Consider the following 14409-nt stretch of genomic DNA (forward strand, 5'->3'; position numbering starts at 1 on the left):
ACAGTCTGTGCCTTTTAATACATGCAATGATCTGCTGGAATAATTCCAGAAGTACAGCAGCTCATACATAAGGGAGTGGTTTTTAGCTAACAAGGCAGCTAAAGGGTTGCTACACTTGTTCATGCAAAAATACAAAATGTAAGACATAATTACAGAAGTCTACACTAATATCTACAACAAATTGATTCACCTTCTGCGATTAATGTGTCATTAATATGTATATAACTCTAGCACAAGGTGCAAGTAAACTACTACATAGCAAGTTGATTAATGTCCTTAGCTTCACTATGCTGCACAGAAAAGCAACAAAATAAATTTCGTTTTCTAAAAAATAAATTAAAAAAAACAATTACAAATTATTATTATTATTATTTTAGTCGTAGTAGTAGTCATTCAAATTGTTTATACGAGTAAGCTACTGTGGTTACTGAGACGCTTTGGTCACAATATGAAAAACAAATTTCAGGTACAAAATTATTTGTGTAAGCAACAAAAGAAAGGGTGTATAATAAAAAGATGTTATTATATTAAGTCATTCAGTTAAGAAAAATCTGTACTGAAGTGCAGGCTATAGCTGCACTCTACATGCACGTGCTGTGGTAACGCGACATCGAGGTTACACGCCCAGCTGCCTCGCTCCCTTCTGAAAGATGATGCAGAGCGCCTTTGGCAGCATTTCATGTGCATGGCTTGAGTCACTCTTCTAATACGCTCTTCCACTGGATGCAACCATTTCTTGGTTGAAGTGGCTTAAAGCAGCGACCACTGCTCCACTCCAGTGAAGATTCGTTTGCCTCTCTTCAGCTGGTGAAGGGTTTGGGCGATGAGAAGCTAAGAAAAAATCTGACCTATACAGACCACCAACTACCCGGGATCCGTTTATCTGAAGCATAATCATGGAGAATACTAGTAGTTTAGAAAATGGTACACTTACACCTGACAATTTTACAGATTTCTATAATTTTACTGAAAATGAAATTAAACCCAACAATGGTGGTGTGTCCTCCACCACGCATTTTCCGGAGAGTCTTTCTGAGATTCTTACTATCGCCGGAATGGTTCTTACCAGAGAGCCTGAGGCTATTGATCGGACCACCCTAATGACTACTGCCGCGGGGACTTGGGGAGCAGAAGTTACCTCTGCTATTACTGGTTCTGCTAATCTGGTCGTTGCCTTCTGGAATTCTCCCCTCAATCATGGGATAAACGTGTTTGTTGGGATTGTGCTTTGTTTTACTATGCTGGGTCTGGGTTGCACTGTCGAGGTGAGCCAGCTTGGTGAGCACATCAGAAGACCCATCGGGGTCCTCCTAGCACTCATATCCCAGTTTGTGATTATGCCGCTGGTGGCGTTCCTCCTAGCGCTGATCTTCAAGTTGGACGAGGTGGCTGCAATCGCCGTGCTATTGTGTGGCTGCTGTCCCGGGGGGAACCTTTCCAACATCATGTCGCTTTTAGTGAATGGGGAGATGAACCTCAGGTAACACCCCCAACCCCCCAACCAATCGGGTGTTTCCCATGACTGTCTGTATGTACCCCATATGATATAAATTAAATGTAAAATGAGAAATTATCAACTGAAAAACATTTTTTGTTGTTGTTTTAAATGCAAATAATCACATTGTTTATTTCAATATCTGCAAATGAAGGGTGATATTGTTTGCATTCTCGATTATATATTTTGATTTGCCATGCATTTATTTGATACAGCCTGTGTGATCCTTATTGTTATTCTCACCTATAATTGTATAGTGACATAACATTATAAACAAAACATTTTACAGTTTAGCGTATATATTTAACCTATGCTATATTATTGTTATTATTGAAAAACAAAAGGCACTACTATTACGACTACTCCTACTACGACTACGACTACGACTACTACTACTACTACTACTACTAATAATAATAGTAATAATAATAATAATAATAATAATAATAATAATAATAACAACAACAAAAGTCTACAAATAATCAAAATTGAGCCCAAATTAACAAAGAGGTAGCGCATTTTTAATATATAGTACAACATTATAGTATTGTGGATGTTAATTGTATCTCCGGGTCTGAGTGATTCAACTAGGACTATTTCTTCTTTTTTCCCCCCCAACAGTATTATAATGACAATCTCCTCTACGGCGCTAGCGCTCTTCTTAATGCCCCTGTGCCTCTGGATTTATAGTCGCGCTTGGATTAACACTCCTATTGTGGATTTGATGCCTTTCGGAGCCATCATCCTCACCCTGTGCAGCACTCTGATCCCGATAGGGCTGGGGGTCTTCGTGCGGTACAGGTATAACAGGGCCGCTGACCTCATAATAAAGGTAACTACAATCACGTTTCATTCTTAAAAATTCTGAATTTAAAAGTGTGTTATTTACAGCAAAGTTTTTTTGTGTTGGTTTTCAAATCGATTTTGATCTTATTTAAAATATACGTAGTCCATAGTTTTGAGAATCTATTGTAATATTCAGTTAATAACTTTAACAAGATATTATTATTTGTTTTAAGCAATGCAAGATTTAAAAAAAAAAAAATCTGTGACCCCTTTTATACGAACTAAATTGGCTATCCCTTTACAGTACATTCTAGTGTTTTAATCTTATGTTTTTATTTCTTACATATACATTATTTTTAAAACAAAATATTCGATATTCAACACATTTCCCATTAAGTAGTTTATATAGGCTTCAATAAACATATGACATATTGTGTATGTGTTTTTTTCTTTCTTTTTTGCTAAAGCGATTAACGATGTTCAAGAAATAAAATTGAGATCATGAAAACAATCGTTTCCACACAAGGACACACTTTACTATAGAGTTATACTTCTACTGATCTTACAGAACCAGTTAAGCATCAGTCAGGGGTGAACTAAACACGGAGTTGTGGTTATATATATATTTTTAATGGCATTCTTCGTTAAAGGAAATGGCTACATGCACAGTAGAAGCCTAATTATTAACAGAAAGCTTGACATCTTTAGATTTAATCTATGACTGCATGCTTAACTAAATAAATAATCTACATGTTCAATTTTTTTGTAAAAACCCTTGTGTGCATTGATATCTGTAACATTTACCATTAAAACTATTGCGAAACTAATTGTCTGCAAAATGTGCATTGAAAGAAGAAAGCATTGCGTCCGTGATATACAGAACACAGACCACTCAGCATTGCGTCCGTGATATACACAACACAGACCACTCAGCATTGCGTCCGTGATATACAGAACACAGACCACTCAGCATTGCGTCCGTGATATACACAACACAGACCACTCAGCATTGCGTCCGTGATATACACAACACAGACCACTCAGCATTGCGTCCGTGATATACAGAACACAGACCACTCAGCATTGCGTCCGTGATATACAGAACACAGACCACTCAGCATTGCGTCCGTGATATACACAACACAGACCACTCAGCATTGCGTCCGTGATATACACAACACAGACCACTCAGCATTGCGTCCGTGATATACACAACACAGACCACTCAGCATTGCGTCCGTGATATACACAACACAGACCACTCAGCATTGCGTCCGTGATATACACAACACAGACCACTCAGCATTGCGTCCGTGATATACAGAACACAGACCACTCAGCATTGCGTCCGTGATATACACAACACAGACCACTCAGCATTGCGTCCGTGATATACACAACACAGACCACTCAGCATTGCGTCCGTGATATACACAACACAGACCACTCAGCATTGTGTCCGTGATATACAGAACACAGACCACTCAGCATTGCGTCCGTGATATACACAACACAGACCACTCAGCACTGCCTTTACACTTGTTTTTATGTGCCCCTAATTTCAACTAGCAAACGCATTTCACTTGTGACCTAATCCAGATTTAAGCAGACATCCAAAAATTGTGAATGGCTCTACTTTGGTGACTGTATTTGCTACAATGATGCTGACTACTAAGAGGGTAGCAGTAACAGCCTATTGCTGCATTGGGCGGCATTTATATCTACCCTCAATTTTACTTTCAGATATCCCTATGGTCCTTACTAGTGACTCTGTTTATTCTCTTCATCTTGACTGGTACCATGCTGGGACCCGAGTTGCTGGCCACTATCTCAGGATCAGTCTATGTGGTGGCTGTCCTGATGCCCCTCGCGGGTTACGCCGCAGGATATGGACTTGGCACGCTTTTCAACCTTCCACCAAACAGCAAGAGGACAGTGTCACTGGAGACTGGCTGTCAAAACGTGCAGCTCTGCACCGCGATTCTCAAACTCGCCTTCCCACCCCAGATCATCGGCGGTATTTACATGTTCCCTCTGCTCTACGCTCTATTCCAAGCGGCGGAAGCTGGCCTTTTTGTATTAGCATATAAGATGTACAGGAAAGATATCCTGCATAAGCAAGAACCGCTGGATGAAGATGATGACACGGATGTTACTTACAAAAAACTAAAAGAAGAGGAAGTCGCAATAGATACAGCATACGGTTCAGTGGGTGTTAACGACCCGAATTCAATAGTGATGGAACCTGGACAAAACCCACCTGAAATGGCAAACACATTTATGGTTAACTCATCCCCCCTAAAATGTGATGTAGCCTATCATGTGTAACTCGGATGAGGACAAACAACTACATCGTATTATAATTATCACCATAGTATTGCTGCAGCGAGCTATTGTTTTACTTGTTAGTTACTTATATGGCTATGCAAATTTACCTCGTAACATAAAGGACATATTCAAATACATAAATAAGACATCATAGGGCAAACTAAGATCTTCAAGTACTACAATACACAGTCATAACATCGACCAAAGCATTTAATAATATGGGCCACGTGCGCAAGCATTATCTCTAATGCAAAATGTACAGCACTTGTTTTTCTAAAAAAGCTAAATGTTAATGGCACTGCACTTTCTTCAACAACAACAACAACAATAATAATAATAATAATAATAATAATAATAATAATAATAATAATAATAAATACTATATGTTAATCTATATTCCACACCCTTGTTATGTAGTTAAAGGTTTTCATAAAATCTGTGCACACAGCCATGGGTTATACTGGATGTCGATCAAATCGACATATAAAACGACTGATATAACAAATCACGAGAAAAATATCAGTGAACAAGCTGTAATGGAAACACATTTTTTCTTCATTTTATATTTATGTATAATGATATGAGGAAATCAATTGGCACATTTTACAGTGCGTTTTCAAATAAAATATATTTTGATGTTATTTTTTTCAGCACTGAAGACAGTGAGATATATAACAAGGTGTGAATTAAACTTCTATAACACTAAATGCGAAAATACTCAGTAGCCTACCTGTCCTGAAGTTGAAAAGAATAGTTACCAGACATTACAGAAATGGTCCTATACTAGAATGATCGTCCAAACATTTTCCTAAGTGTATAGTCTTTTTACTACCAGTCAATAAAATCCAGCAAACGGTATTTTTGCAAAAAACATCTTTTAATTGTTAGTGTAAATTGTAACTTTTTTCATAGCTTTAAGTATCAGCGGTTACAATAGACGGGATTTAAATGAATGCCGGTGTACTTCGGTGTACTGATTTACACGTTCAGAAGTATGTTTAACACACAAGTTGGTACAGAATCACTATTATAATACTTTGTTTTACAATCTTCTTGGGGGAAGATGTACACGGTGTTCGTTGCAAATGATAACATATTAACCCCCCCCAGTTTGTACACTATTTTAGTTCGTTGCAATTGACCATTCAATGTTTATGGCACCTGTGTATTTAGTGAAGGTACGGGTATGTTTTTGTTTTGACCAAAACAAAACGTTGGCTATTGCCAGAACTCCAGGATCAAGCTTGAAAATGCATCAGTTATCTAAATCCAAAAGCGGCCAAATGCATTTCCAATTGGCCAAAGACCTGGAAATTAAAACAGAATGAAATGGTTCACCGGAAATGTAATTGCTGTTTGCCTTTAGACTGAATGTACCTTTGACCACGAGGACACTCTGTTAAACATGCAAGTACCCACAAATGTTTATTTATGCACTGATATGCATTATATGTTTAGTATATGTAGATTATAACACTAATAAACAAAAGTAACGTGTGTGTGTGTGTGTGTGTGTGTATGGTAGCTATCTCATCCATCACAGGGCAATTAATTACTAAACAGGTACGCCTACCGTTAATGACAAGGAGGAGGCTATAATAGAGGAGTGAAGTATTTAATTAGACAATGATACTTGTTGACACCTTACTGTTGTTAAACTAGCTGCTGCAAATTGAGTATTTAAATTCACAAACCGCTTTTTTTCCAGTTGGCGAAACAACATGGCGACCTATGGCGATGAGTCGGATAGCTATCTGTACTCTTCCTATAACCCGTACTCTTACAGATATTTAAATTCTAAACCCAAGGGTTCAAGTTGGCGACAAAAAAGCTACCTGTCAAGTTATGTTGACCCCGGGGAATATTTTGATAACTATCAAAGAGCGCAGCTCAAATCCCTTTTGTCACAGATTAATCCAAACCTGACACCGAGGCTAAGGAAAGCTAACACTAAGGACGTCGGGATCCAGGTTAACCCTAAAACCGACGCTTCTGTCCAGTGTTCCTTGGGTCCCAGGACCTTACTGGCGAATAATAGAGAGACCCTGAGATGGAGAAGACAAACGACTCCGATGTCTGGGAGTCCTGTGAACAACCTCGCCAAAACCGTGCGTTTTCCCAGGACACTGGCCTTATACTCTCCCATTGCTGCTAGGAGGCCAACCTCGTTTCTTGACGAATGGGAAAAACTACCTGGGGATCTAGGAGAAACGGCTGAAAAGAGCAAATGCACTTTGGAAGAAAAAGATGGAATGGAAATGACAGACACTAGTGTCGGTGCAGCCCAAGAAAATAAATCCAATGGCGCCCAGAAAGATGGACAAGATGGTAACAAAAGTAGGGCGAGTGTGAGATTTCAGGTAAGCACTAGTGTATGTGTGAAGCACAATGCATTAAACAAGAACTGTTGCAAAAATTCTGGTATGAGGCAGATCAATAAACAAACCCTAGTCTCTTCTCAAACAGTCTGTGCTATATTTGACAAAGACAAACGCGTATCTAATCGTATTTAACGTATTAGTTGTCTCCTCCGTTATTGAATCGTATTTTGTCATACTTGTACTTGATAGAACCAAAGTCATTGTATTTTTATCTTGTCCTTAATTGTATTATTACTTGTACTGTGATTCTTGAAATGTATTTTTGTTTACGACTGTAAGTCGCCCTGGATAAGGGCGTCTGCTAAGATGATGATGATAATAATAATAAATAATAAATAATAAATAATAAATAATAATAAATAATAATAGACATTAAGAAATGGTAACATAAAAAGCCAAGTTACATTATTTGGTATTTTGTTTTTTTTTTAAACTCCATGTTTAAATGTATAGGGGCTGGAGCAAGGCGAACCAAACCTGCGGAGTCGTGATTTGGGCACCTGTATAAAATATACCAAATAAGGTGGATTTAGGGAACAAGTGTTGCACAATAAAGGGATAACCTTTAGAAACAAACTTTTATATTCAAGATACAAGTGCAGGATGTGACTCTCCTTTCTATTTCTGACTGTATATATTAAAGTAGAACTACCAACATAATAAAAATGAACTAACCAGTTGACTAGCATTTTGCAAAGTCCAAACAGGAATAACTTCTACACCTATAGATGTAACCAGCATAAAATGGCTTTAAGTTAAAATCAGTTTAATTTTGGCTCTTGGGCTACTATTACTCATCTAGGTGAGTGTTTATAGTCAACGGATGTATTTTAGCTTGTACTATACTGAAGCATTTTTCTAAAAACATAGTTTATAATGTTTAGATTATGCATGAAAAAACATTTAAAATGTATGCACTGTCGTCTTGTTGCAGTTCTTGGAACAGAAGTATGGCTACTACCACTGTAGAGAATGTAATCTACGCTGGGAAAGCGCATATGTTTGGTGTGTACAGGGCACAAACAAAGTAGGTTCGGTTACAGCAAATTCAGTATTTTCTACTTCCATGCTTGTACAAGAAGAGATTTAATGTACGGTCTTCCCCTCTATCCTGAACAGGTATATTTTAAGCAGTTCTGTAGAACCTGTCAAAAAGCTTTCAATCCTTATCGTGTGGAAGACATTACCTGCCAAGTAAGTCTGACTGCGTGCAAATAAGTCATTGTTACTGGTGGTGTGTAACACTTTTATTGTCAGTACAATAACATGAAGATCAACATCAAATCAATCCAGTACATTTGTTTGCCTCTGCTGAAAGGACCAGGATTGAATAGCGGAGGTTGTCGCAGGTCAGAATTGATGGTCATTGATGGAGTTTGTGTGCTGGGCAATACCACACCTGACACGCTGACCAGTGTTGACTTCTCCCACTTAATTATAAATACATTTTAAATATTTTTTTGTTTTAACTATGCTTTTAAAATTGCAAAGTCATGGTTGCTGCTGTTTCACCTCGTCATGTATACAAATGGTTTCCCAGGACAATTTCAAAAGGGTTAATCTAGAATTGTATTTATATTGCACCATGGAGATTTTTAAACAGTGATGGTTTTATACTAAACCCTACTTCTCAAATCCCTTGTTTTAGTCAATTAAAAAACATGGGTTGAACATGTGCTCCACAGTGCAGCATTACATATATTCAAAAAACTTTTAGCAATTTTAGTGGTGTGGTTTTTTTTCCCCCTTCAACTTTCCTGTACAGATCTGCAAACGGGCCAGATGCATATGTACTGTGACTATGCGCCATGTTGACCCCAAGAGACCCCATCGCCAGGATCTATGTGGGAGATGCAAGGGCAAACGACTCTCTTGTGACAGCACTTTCAGCTTTAAATATATTATTTAAGTTTAATGTTTTGCAAAAGTTATCCTGCTAGATTATTGAAATCATACCTTGAAAGATTACAAAAGAATTGTGAAGCTGGGATGAATGTGCCTATATTTTTTGTTTGTTTTGAAAGCAGGATCAAATACTGAATGTAAAATAAATGGCTATTAATGGACACAATGGTTGTAACTACACTTTTTATATATCTATCACTACATTACTCATTGAAAAATGTGGGGCAGTCATGGTGTAACTAATCTACACTTGCTTTAGGAAACTAACGTTGCAGTGTTACAATGCAACTTATTACATTGAGCACTATATACTGATCTTGTCTACTCTGTTTTTCTACTGAACTTTTGTAATCAAACTGAAGTAGTTTGATTACAAAGTCTATGATACAATGGTCAGGGTAAATAGACATATTTGCAAGCACATGAGTACTGTACCCTGACACTTTGGGGGGGGCAAGTACTTGGCATGACAATGGCTCAGATGAGTGTTTGTAAAATTGAAGTTTCAATAATTGTACTGTATAGGAGATGTAAATTTGGCTTAATATATAGAAGTTTGAGGAGTGTCCTTATTTTTGCATGCATTAGGTGACTGAGTGAGTGATTCAGTCAGCCCTGTACTTACCTTGGCAGGTAAAGGAGGTCATTTCCTTCATTATCTCTTCTGGGAGTTGCAGCTTTAATCTAGGTGCTGCTACTATGCAGAACCATCTTTGTACTGTAAATAATATGGTACTGTAATTCACATTAAATTTGCTTCATTCATCCTATTTGATCTCACAACTTCTGCCAATAAATACAAGGATGTATTTAATAAAAAAAAAAAAAATACCTTACCAGTGATTCCAAGAATATGATAAGAAGCTTCCCCAGTTCATGTAACCTACTCTTCAGATGTTTTTTTTTTTTTTTTTTTTTAATATGTAAAACTGCACATATGGTTTCATGTCTTCATATTTTTTGTGTGTATTGTTCAAATGATTATTAGTTTATTTATATGCCTTTATCCAAGACAATTTACAGAGATTAGGGTGTGTGAACTATGCATCAACTGCAGAGTCGCTTACAACATCTCAGCTGAAAGGCAGAGCACAAGATTAAATGATTTGCTCAGGGTCACACAATGAGTCAGTGGCTGAGCCAGGATTCGAACCGGGGACCTCCTGGTTACAAGCCCTTTAACCACTGGACCACACACTCTCCTATGATCACAAACAAATTAATATACATGTATGTCTGTGTATAATCTCATTGCAAATTGTGCATACTCCGTTTCTTAAATTTAATTTGAAGAATTAAAAAAAGTAATTATGATGGAGTGGAACATGTTACAAAATATGTAGGTAAACACAATCTTTGCATGCAGTTCCCTTTCACTTCGAAGACGACCACCAATGACATTATGTATGGGATATGCCTGCCCATTGGGTAGGTATTGCTGCGCTCTCTATACCAGAGCTGCTGATAGGCCCTTCCTGGGATGATGCACTTGGTCCCGCCCACTGAGGGGATAAAACTATCATCCAAAGGAAGCCATTTCTCTTTTTCCTTCTCAAGATGGTACGGTAAGACCTCTATGTCTAGCTGAGTGTGTTGATAGAAAAGAGCTTCTCGAGTCGATTGTATTTCCCTTGCATTCGTGCTGAAAGCTGGCTCGCCGTTTTCCTGGAATCAACAACTTTGAAAAGACAGACCCTTTTGCCTTTCTGTCTTTCAGCGGCCTCCTCGCTTCTGTGGTAGGCCGCTCTTTGTTATCTGTCTGTCATGTGTGAGCTAGGCCTTGCTGTATCCCCGCTGTTGAGCAGACCTCGCTGGCTGCGTAGGCCCACCCACCTCGGTGAGTCAGGCCTTGTACCGTGTTTTTGCTGTGCTCAACTCGCCCACTGCAGCTTTGGCCCTTGTGTCCCCCTGGTGCAAGCTACGCGCTGACCAAGTATGTGACCACGCAGTTAGAGTAGGCAGAATTGCGTAGCACCACCCCCGTGCTTCGGTACTATGGCACACACATAGCCCTTGGTACTTAGGTATCTCGGTGCACAAGTGCTGAGTGCATACGGCACATGGTGCCCAGCGCCACAGCGTCAGTGCATAGTCACGCGGTGCTTGGTACCCACTGCTACAGCGCTAGTGCACGAACGTATGGTGCTGCCCGGTTTGCGCGGTGCACACGGTGCCCATGGCGGTGTCCACTGCTACAGAGCTACTGCAAGAGCGCACAGTGCTGCACGGTGCACGTAGTGCTTACGGTACTCTGTGCACATGGTGCTCGCAATTGTCTAGTACCTTGTGCGCATAGCACCCTTGGGTGCTGTAGACGGTGCTTCACTCCGCTGTAGGATATGCGCTGCCCCAGTTGTGTGACTGCCCATAGTTATTATTATTTATTATTTGTTTATTTAGCAGACACCTTTATCCAAGGCGACTTACAGAGACTAGGGTGTGTGAACTATGCATCAGCTGCAGAGTCACTTACAATTACGTCTCACCCGAAAGACGGAGCACAAGGAGGTTAAGTGACTTGCTCAGGGTCACACAATGAGTCAGTGGCTGAGGTTTTTCTTTAACCACTGGACCACACAGCCTCCAGGCTAGACACCCCCATCCAGTTACTGTGCTGTGTTTACTCTTTTTCTGTTTAACAGCCTAAATCGCTTTGTGATTGCAGTCTGCTTTCTAACCTTACAGCGCTCGCTGTGTGTTTTCCTCTGCTATTGCAGTTTAAAAAAGAGACACATGATCCTCCACCAGACCCCGGCTCTGCCGTGCCCTGCTATGGAGTTGACTCTGCTGGATTGCCTCAACCCGCCCTCTCAGTACGTTTAAAAATTCCAGTTCACCCGCGTTACCGTGGTGTCTGTTGTATTACCCTCACAGCTTTGCTGTTGTGTGCGTGTATGTATGGTTATATTTCACTGCCTAATTAAACTTTTTTTATACAAGCGCGATTCCTCCACCAGGACCCAGCTCTGCTGTGCCCCGCTGTTGAGTTGCATATGCCGTGTCTATGTATTTGTTTCTTTACTGCCTTGCAGTTTAGAAATAAAAAATAATACAAGCGTGATTCTAACACCGGGACCCAGCTCTCATCAGCAGGCTTGTTTCAGCCCGCCTATTCTGCGCGCTTGGTCACCCGCCTGGCATGGTGAATGTGTTTCTCCCATAGCTGAATTGCTCTGTGTGTAAGCCTCTATGTTTTCCTATTACTGCCTTTGCAGTTAGAAAAAAAAGCAGTACACTTTTATTCGTGCTTAACACGCCGCAGCTCCTTGAGCTTGTGCTCCACTCTGGCATACACCACGCGCTGCCATTTTGTGTGACTGCACATGGCCCAGAACCAGGTTATCGCCGCTCTGCGCCGTGCACTCCCCTGTACTGCTCTCCTGATTGCCTACGCAGCCACTCGAGCCTGTGTATCCACCCCGGTATATGCTATGTGGTACCCTGGGTTGTGTTAACTTCACGCGGTTAAGGCTAGGTGCCTCTCAGTGCTTCACTCGCGACGTCAGACTATAGGGTGCATCCTGCAATTTACGCAAGTGGCTTTTACTGGATGCGCCACTCGGGAGCCCCGAATTGGAATATGTTTAAATGTTATGTTACCAGAATTCACTTTTTTATTGAGAGAAATGAATAAAATGTAACAAAAACTATATGGCTGAACGAGAAGAAAAATCTTGTCTCCAAAAAAACGAGCAAATGGACTACTTTCTGATAAATGTAGACATGCTAACAGAAACACAAAAACTTTTTTTTTCAATGTCTTCAATTATGTCAATTCTAGTTGAAATGTTTGTCATTTCATTTATTCAGTTTCTAACTATTTCTAAAATGAGCACTATTTTATAACTATGGATACATACTTTCTGATGTCCACAGAGGTTTAAACTAGATGGAAACCAAATAAATTGTAGTTTAGTGTAAACTGGAACAGAAATGTGACACCCTGCGTCTTCAAAAAAAATAAAATTTTTATGAGATTCTTCAATTAACGTTCCTCAAAATCTGAATATGTTTATCAGCAATGGGCCCACCTCACAAAACGCCTACACAAGGACAATCTGACCTGATGGTGGGGGTCCGAGACCACATGGCGAGAGCTCAACGTGTATAACTCTGGCCCAGTCAGTGAAAAACTTAAATCAATGGAAGCTTCAATTTACTGTTTCCGTTTATCCAAAAGTTACATTTTTAATGTTGATCCATTACAAATCCTAAAGGCAAAATGGCAACATTTTAAAGGAAAATTAAACTCTAAACAGCAGAAGTGAACCCCTTTGTGTGCAGTTAAGATTAGATAAGGGAAATGTAGATAGATTGCTTCCAAAGCAGTATCGGCTAGTGTATATGGTAATGCAATGAGACTAAAGATTCCATTAGGAGATATTGATTTTTTTTATACAGATGAATTAACTTAATTAATGCTCAGAAAGTATTCCCAGCAGTATTTTAAGTGAATACCATACGTCATAAGAATCAACTGGACATACGTAGGTGGGGTCGATACAGTTAAACTAGTGCTTTCATTAAATATACCATTATATTGGGCACTGTTACAGTTTGTATTGCTAGCTAAAAAAAATCCATTACAGGCCATATTTTGAAAGAGTTTCCTCCATTTTATAATTAACTCCTGCTTTTTGAAAGGAGAAAATCATGTTAATGTTACAAAATGAAACACAAAACACACAAAGTGCAGGAATACTTTAAATATATAACTTAATTGTTTGGTTCTAGTTTTAAAAATGAACATGTGTTTTACCTCTAAGAAAACAGGAGGTAATTAAAGACTGGAGTAAACTCTTTGAAAATACTTGTATGGCCTATGTGCCTAAAAATGTGTGCCCAGAAGAAATCTAGTGCAATATTCACCGGTCTGGTCTAATTTGGTTTATCATCACATCTTTGTGTTTTTCTTTCTCAAAATGCAAAAAACACCTTCAGTGGTTCCTTTGGTCCTGTTGCATAGTTTGGCTCAGAAGTTGTCATTATAAAGTTTGTCTCATGGACCTTTCACTTACAAAAAAACAATAAATGTTATCATTAATGAACCTGGTTGAGAGAATTTGGTGTGCTATTTGCGTGATCTGTACAAAGATGTATCAGAACACCAACCATTTCCTTTTGAGACCCCACAGGCTTCCTGTGGCCCAGTGAATCAAATACAAGATCCTTCTGCTCACATGTAAAACTCGTTTATCTATCCAAGTTGGTACAACACAAGATTCAGCCTGCCTTTACAGAATCAGACCTTTCAGTGTCCCTTCTTTCCATAGTGAACCTCCAAGTTTTGCCACTTTGCTCCAACTGTCTTTAACTTCCACAGGACTTTCAAAGTATTTTTAGGACATACAGATGTGCTCAAATTTGTTGGTACCCTTACAGCTCATTGAAATAATGCTTCATTCCTCCTGAAAAGTGATGAAATTAAAAGCTACTTTATCATGTATACTTGCATGCCTTTGGTATGTCATAGAATAAAGCAAAGAAGCTGTGAAAAGAGATGAATTATTGCTT

At 39.1% G+C, this 14409-nt stretch overlaps 2 protein-coding genes across 2 annotated transcripts; both read left to right on the forward strand.

The window, feature by feature from the left end:
- Positions 1-702: 702 nt before the first annotated feature.
- LOC117408837 (sodium/bile acid cotransporter 4-like) lies at positions 703-6109 on the forward strand. The gene is made up of 3 exons (XM_034014179.3): positions 703-1480; positions 2117-2327; positions 4025-6109. The coding sequence occupies exons 1-3, from the start codon at positions 897-899 to the stop codon at positions 4607-4609; spliced, it is 1380 nt and encodes a 459-aa protein (XP_033870070.3). The 5' UTR covers positions 703-896; the 3' UTR covers positions 4610-6109.
- Positions 6110-6239: 130 nt separating this feature from the next.
- Positions 6240-9061, forward strand: LOC117408838 (zygote arrest protein 1.L-like). The gene is made up of 4 exons (XM_034014181.3): positions 6240-6969; positions 7925-8017; positions 8110-8184; positions 8756-9061. Exons 1-4 carry the CDS (start codon positions 6331-6333, stop codon positions 8897-8899), a joined length of 951 nt encoding a protein of 316 aa, XP_033870072.2. The 5' UTR covers positions 6240-6330; the 3' UTR covers positions 8900-9061.
- The last annotated feature ends 5348 nt before the right edge of the window (positions 9062-14409 follow it).

The sequence above is a fragment of the Acipenser ruthenus genome, chromosome 2 (genome assembly GCF_902713425.1).
Source record: "Acipenser ruthenus chromosome 2, fAciRut3.2 maternal haplotype, whole genome shotgun sequence".
Lineage (NCBI taxonomy): Eukaryota > Metazoa > Chordata > Actinopteri > Acipenseriformes > Acipenseridae > Acipenser > Acipenser ruthenus.

Bases quoted from the DNA above. Each gene is read 5' to 3' on its own strand.
- LOC117408837 (XM_034014179.3), top strand. From the start codon at position 897: ATGGAGAATACTAGTAGTTTAGAAAATGGTACACTTACACCTGACAAT. The intron at 1,481-2,116 runs GTAACACCCCCA...CCCCCCCAACAG, and splicing joins AATGGGGAGATGAACCTCAG to TATTATAATGACAATCTCCT. The intron at 2,328-4,024 runs GTAACTACAATC...TTTTACTTTCAG, and splicing joins CCGCTGACCTCATAATAAAG to ATATCCCTATGGTCCTTACT.
- LOC117408838 (XM_034014181.3), top strand. From the start codon at position 6,331: ATGGCGACCTATGGCGATGAGTCGGATAGCTATCTGTACTCTTCCTAT. The intron at 6,970-7,924 runs GTAAGCACTAGT...GTCTTGTTGCAG, and splicing joins GGGCGAGTGTGAGATTTCAG to TTCTTGGAACAGAAGTATGG. The intron at 8,018-8,109 runs GTAGGTTCGGTT...TATCCTGAACAG, and splicing joins GTGTACAGGGCACAAACAAA to GTATATTTTAAGCAGTTCTG.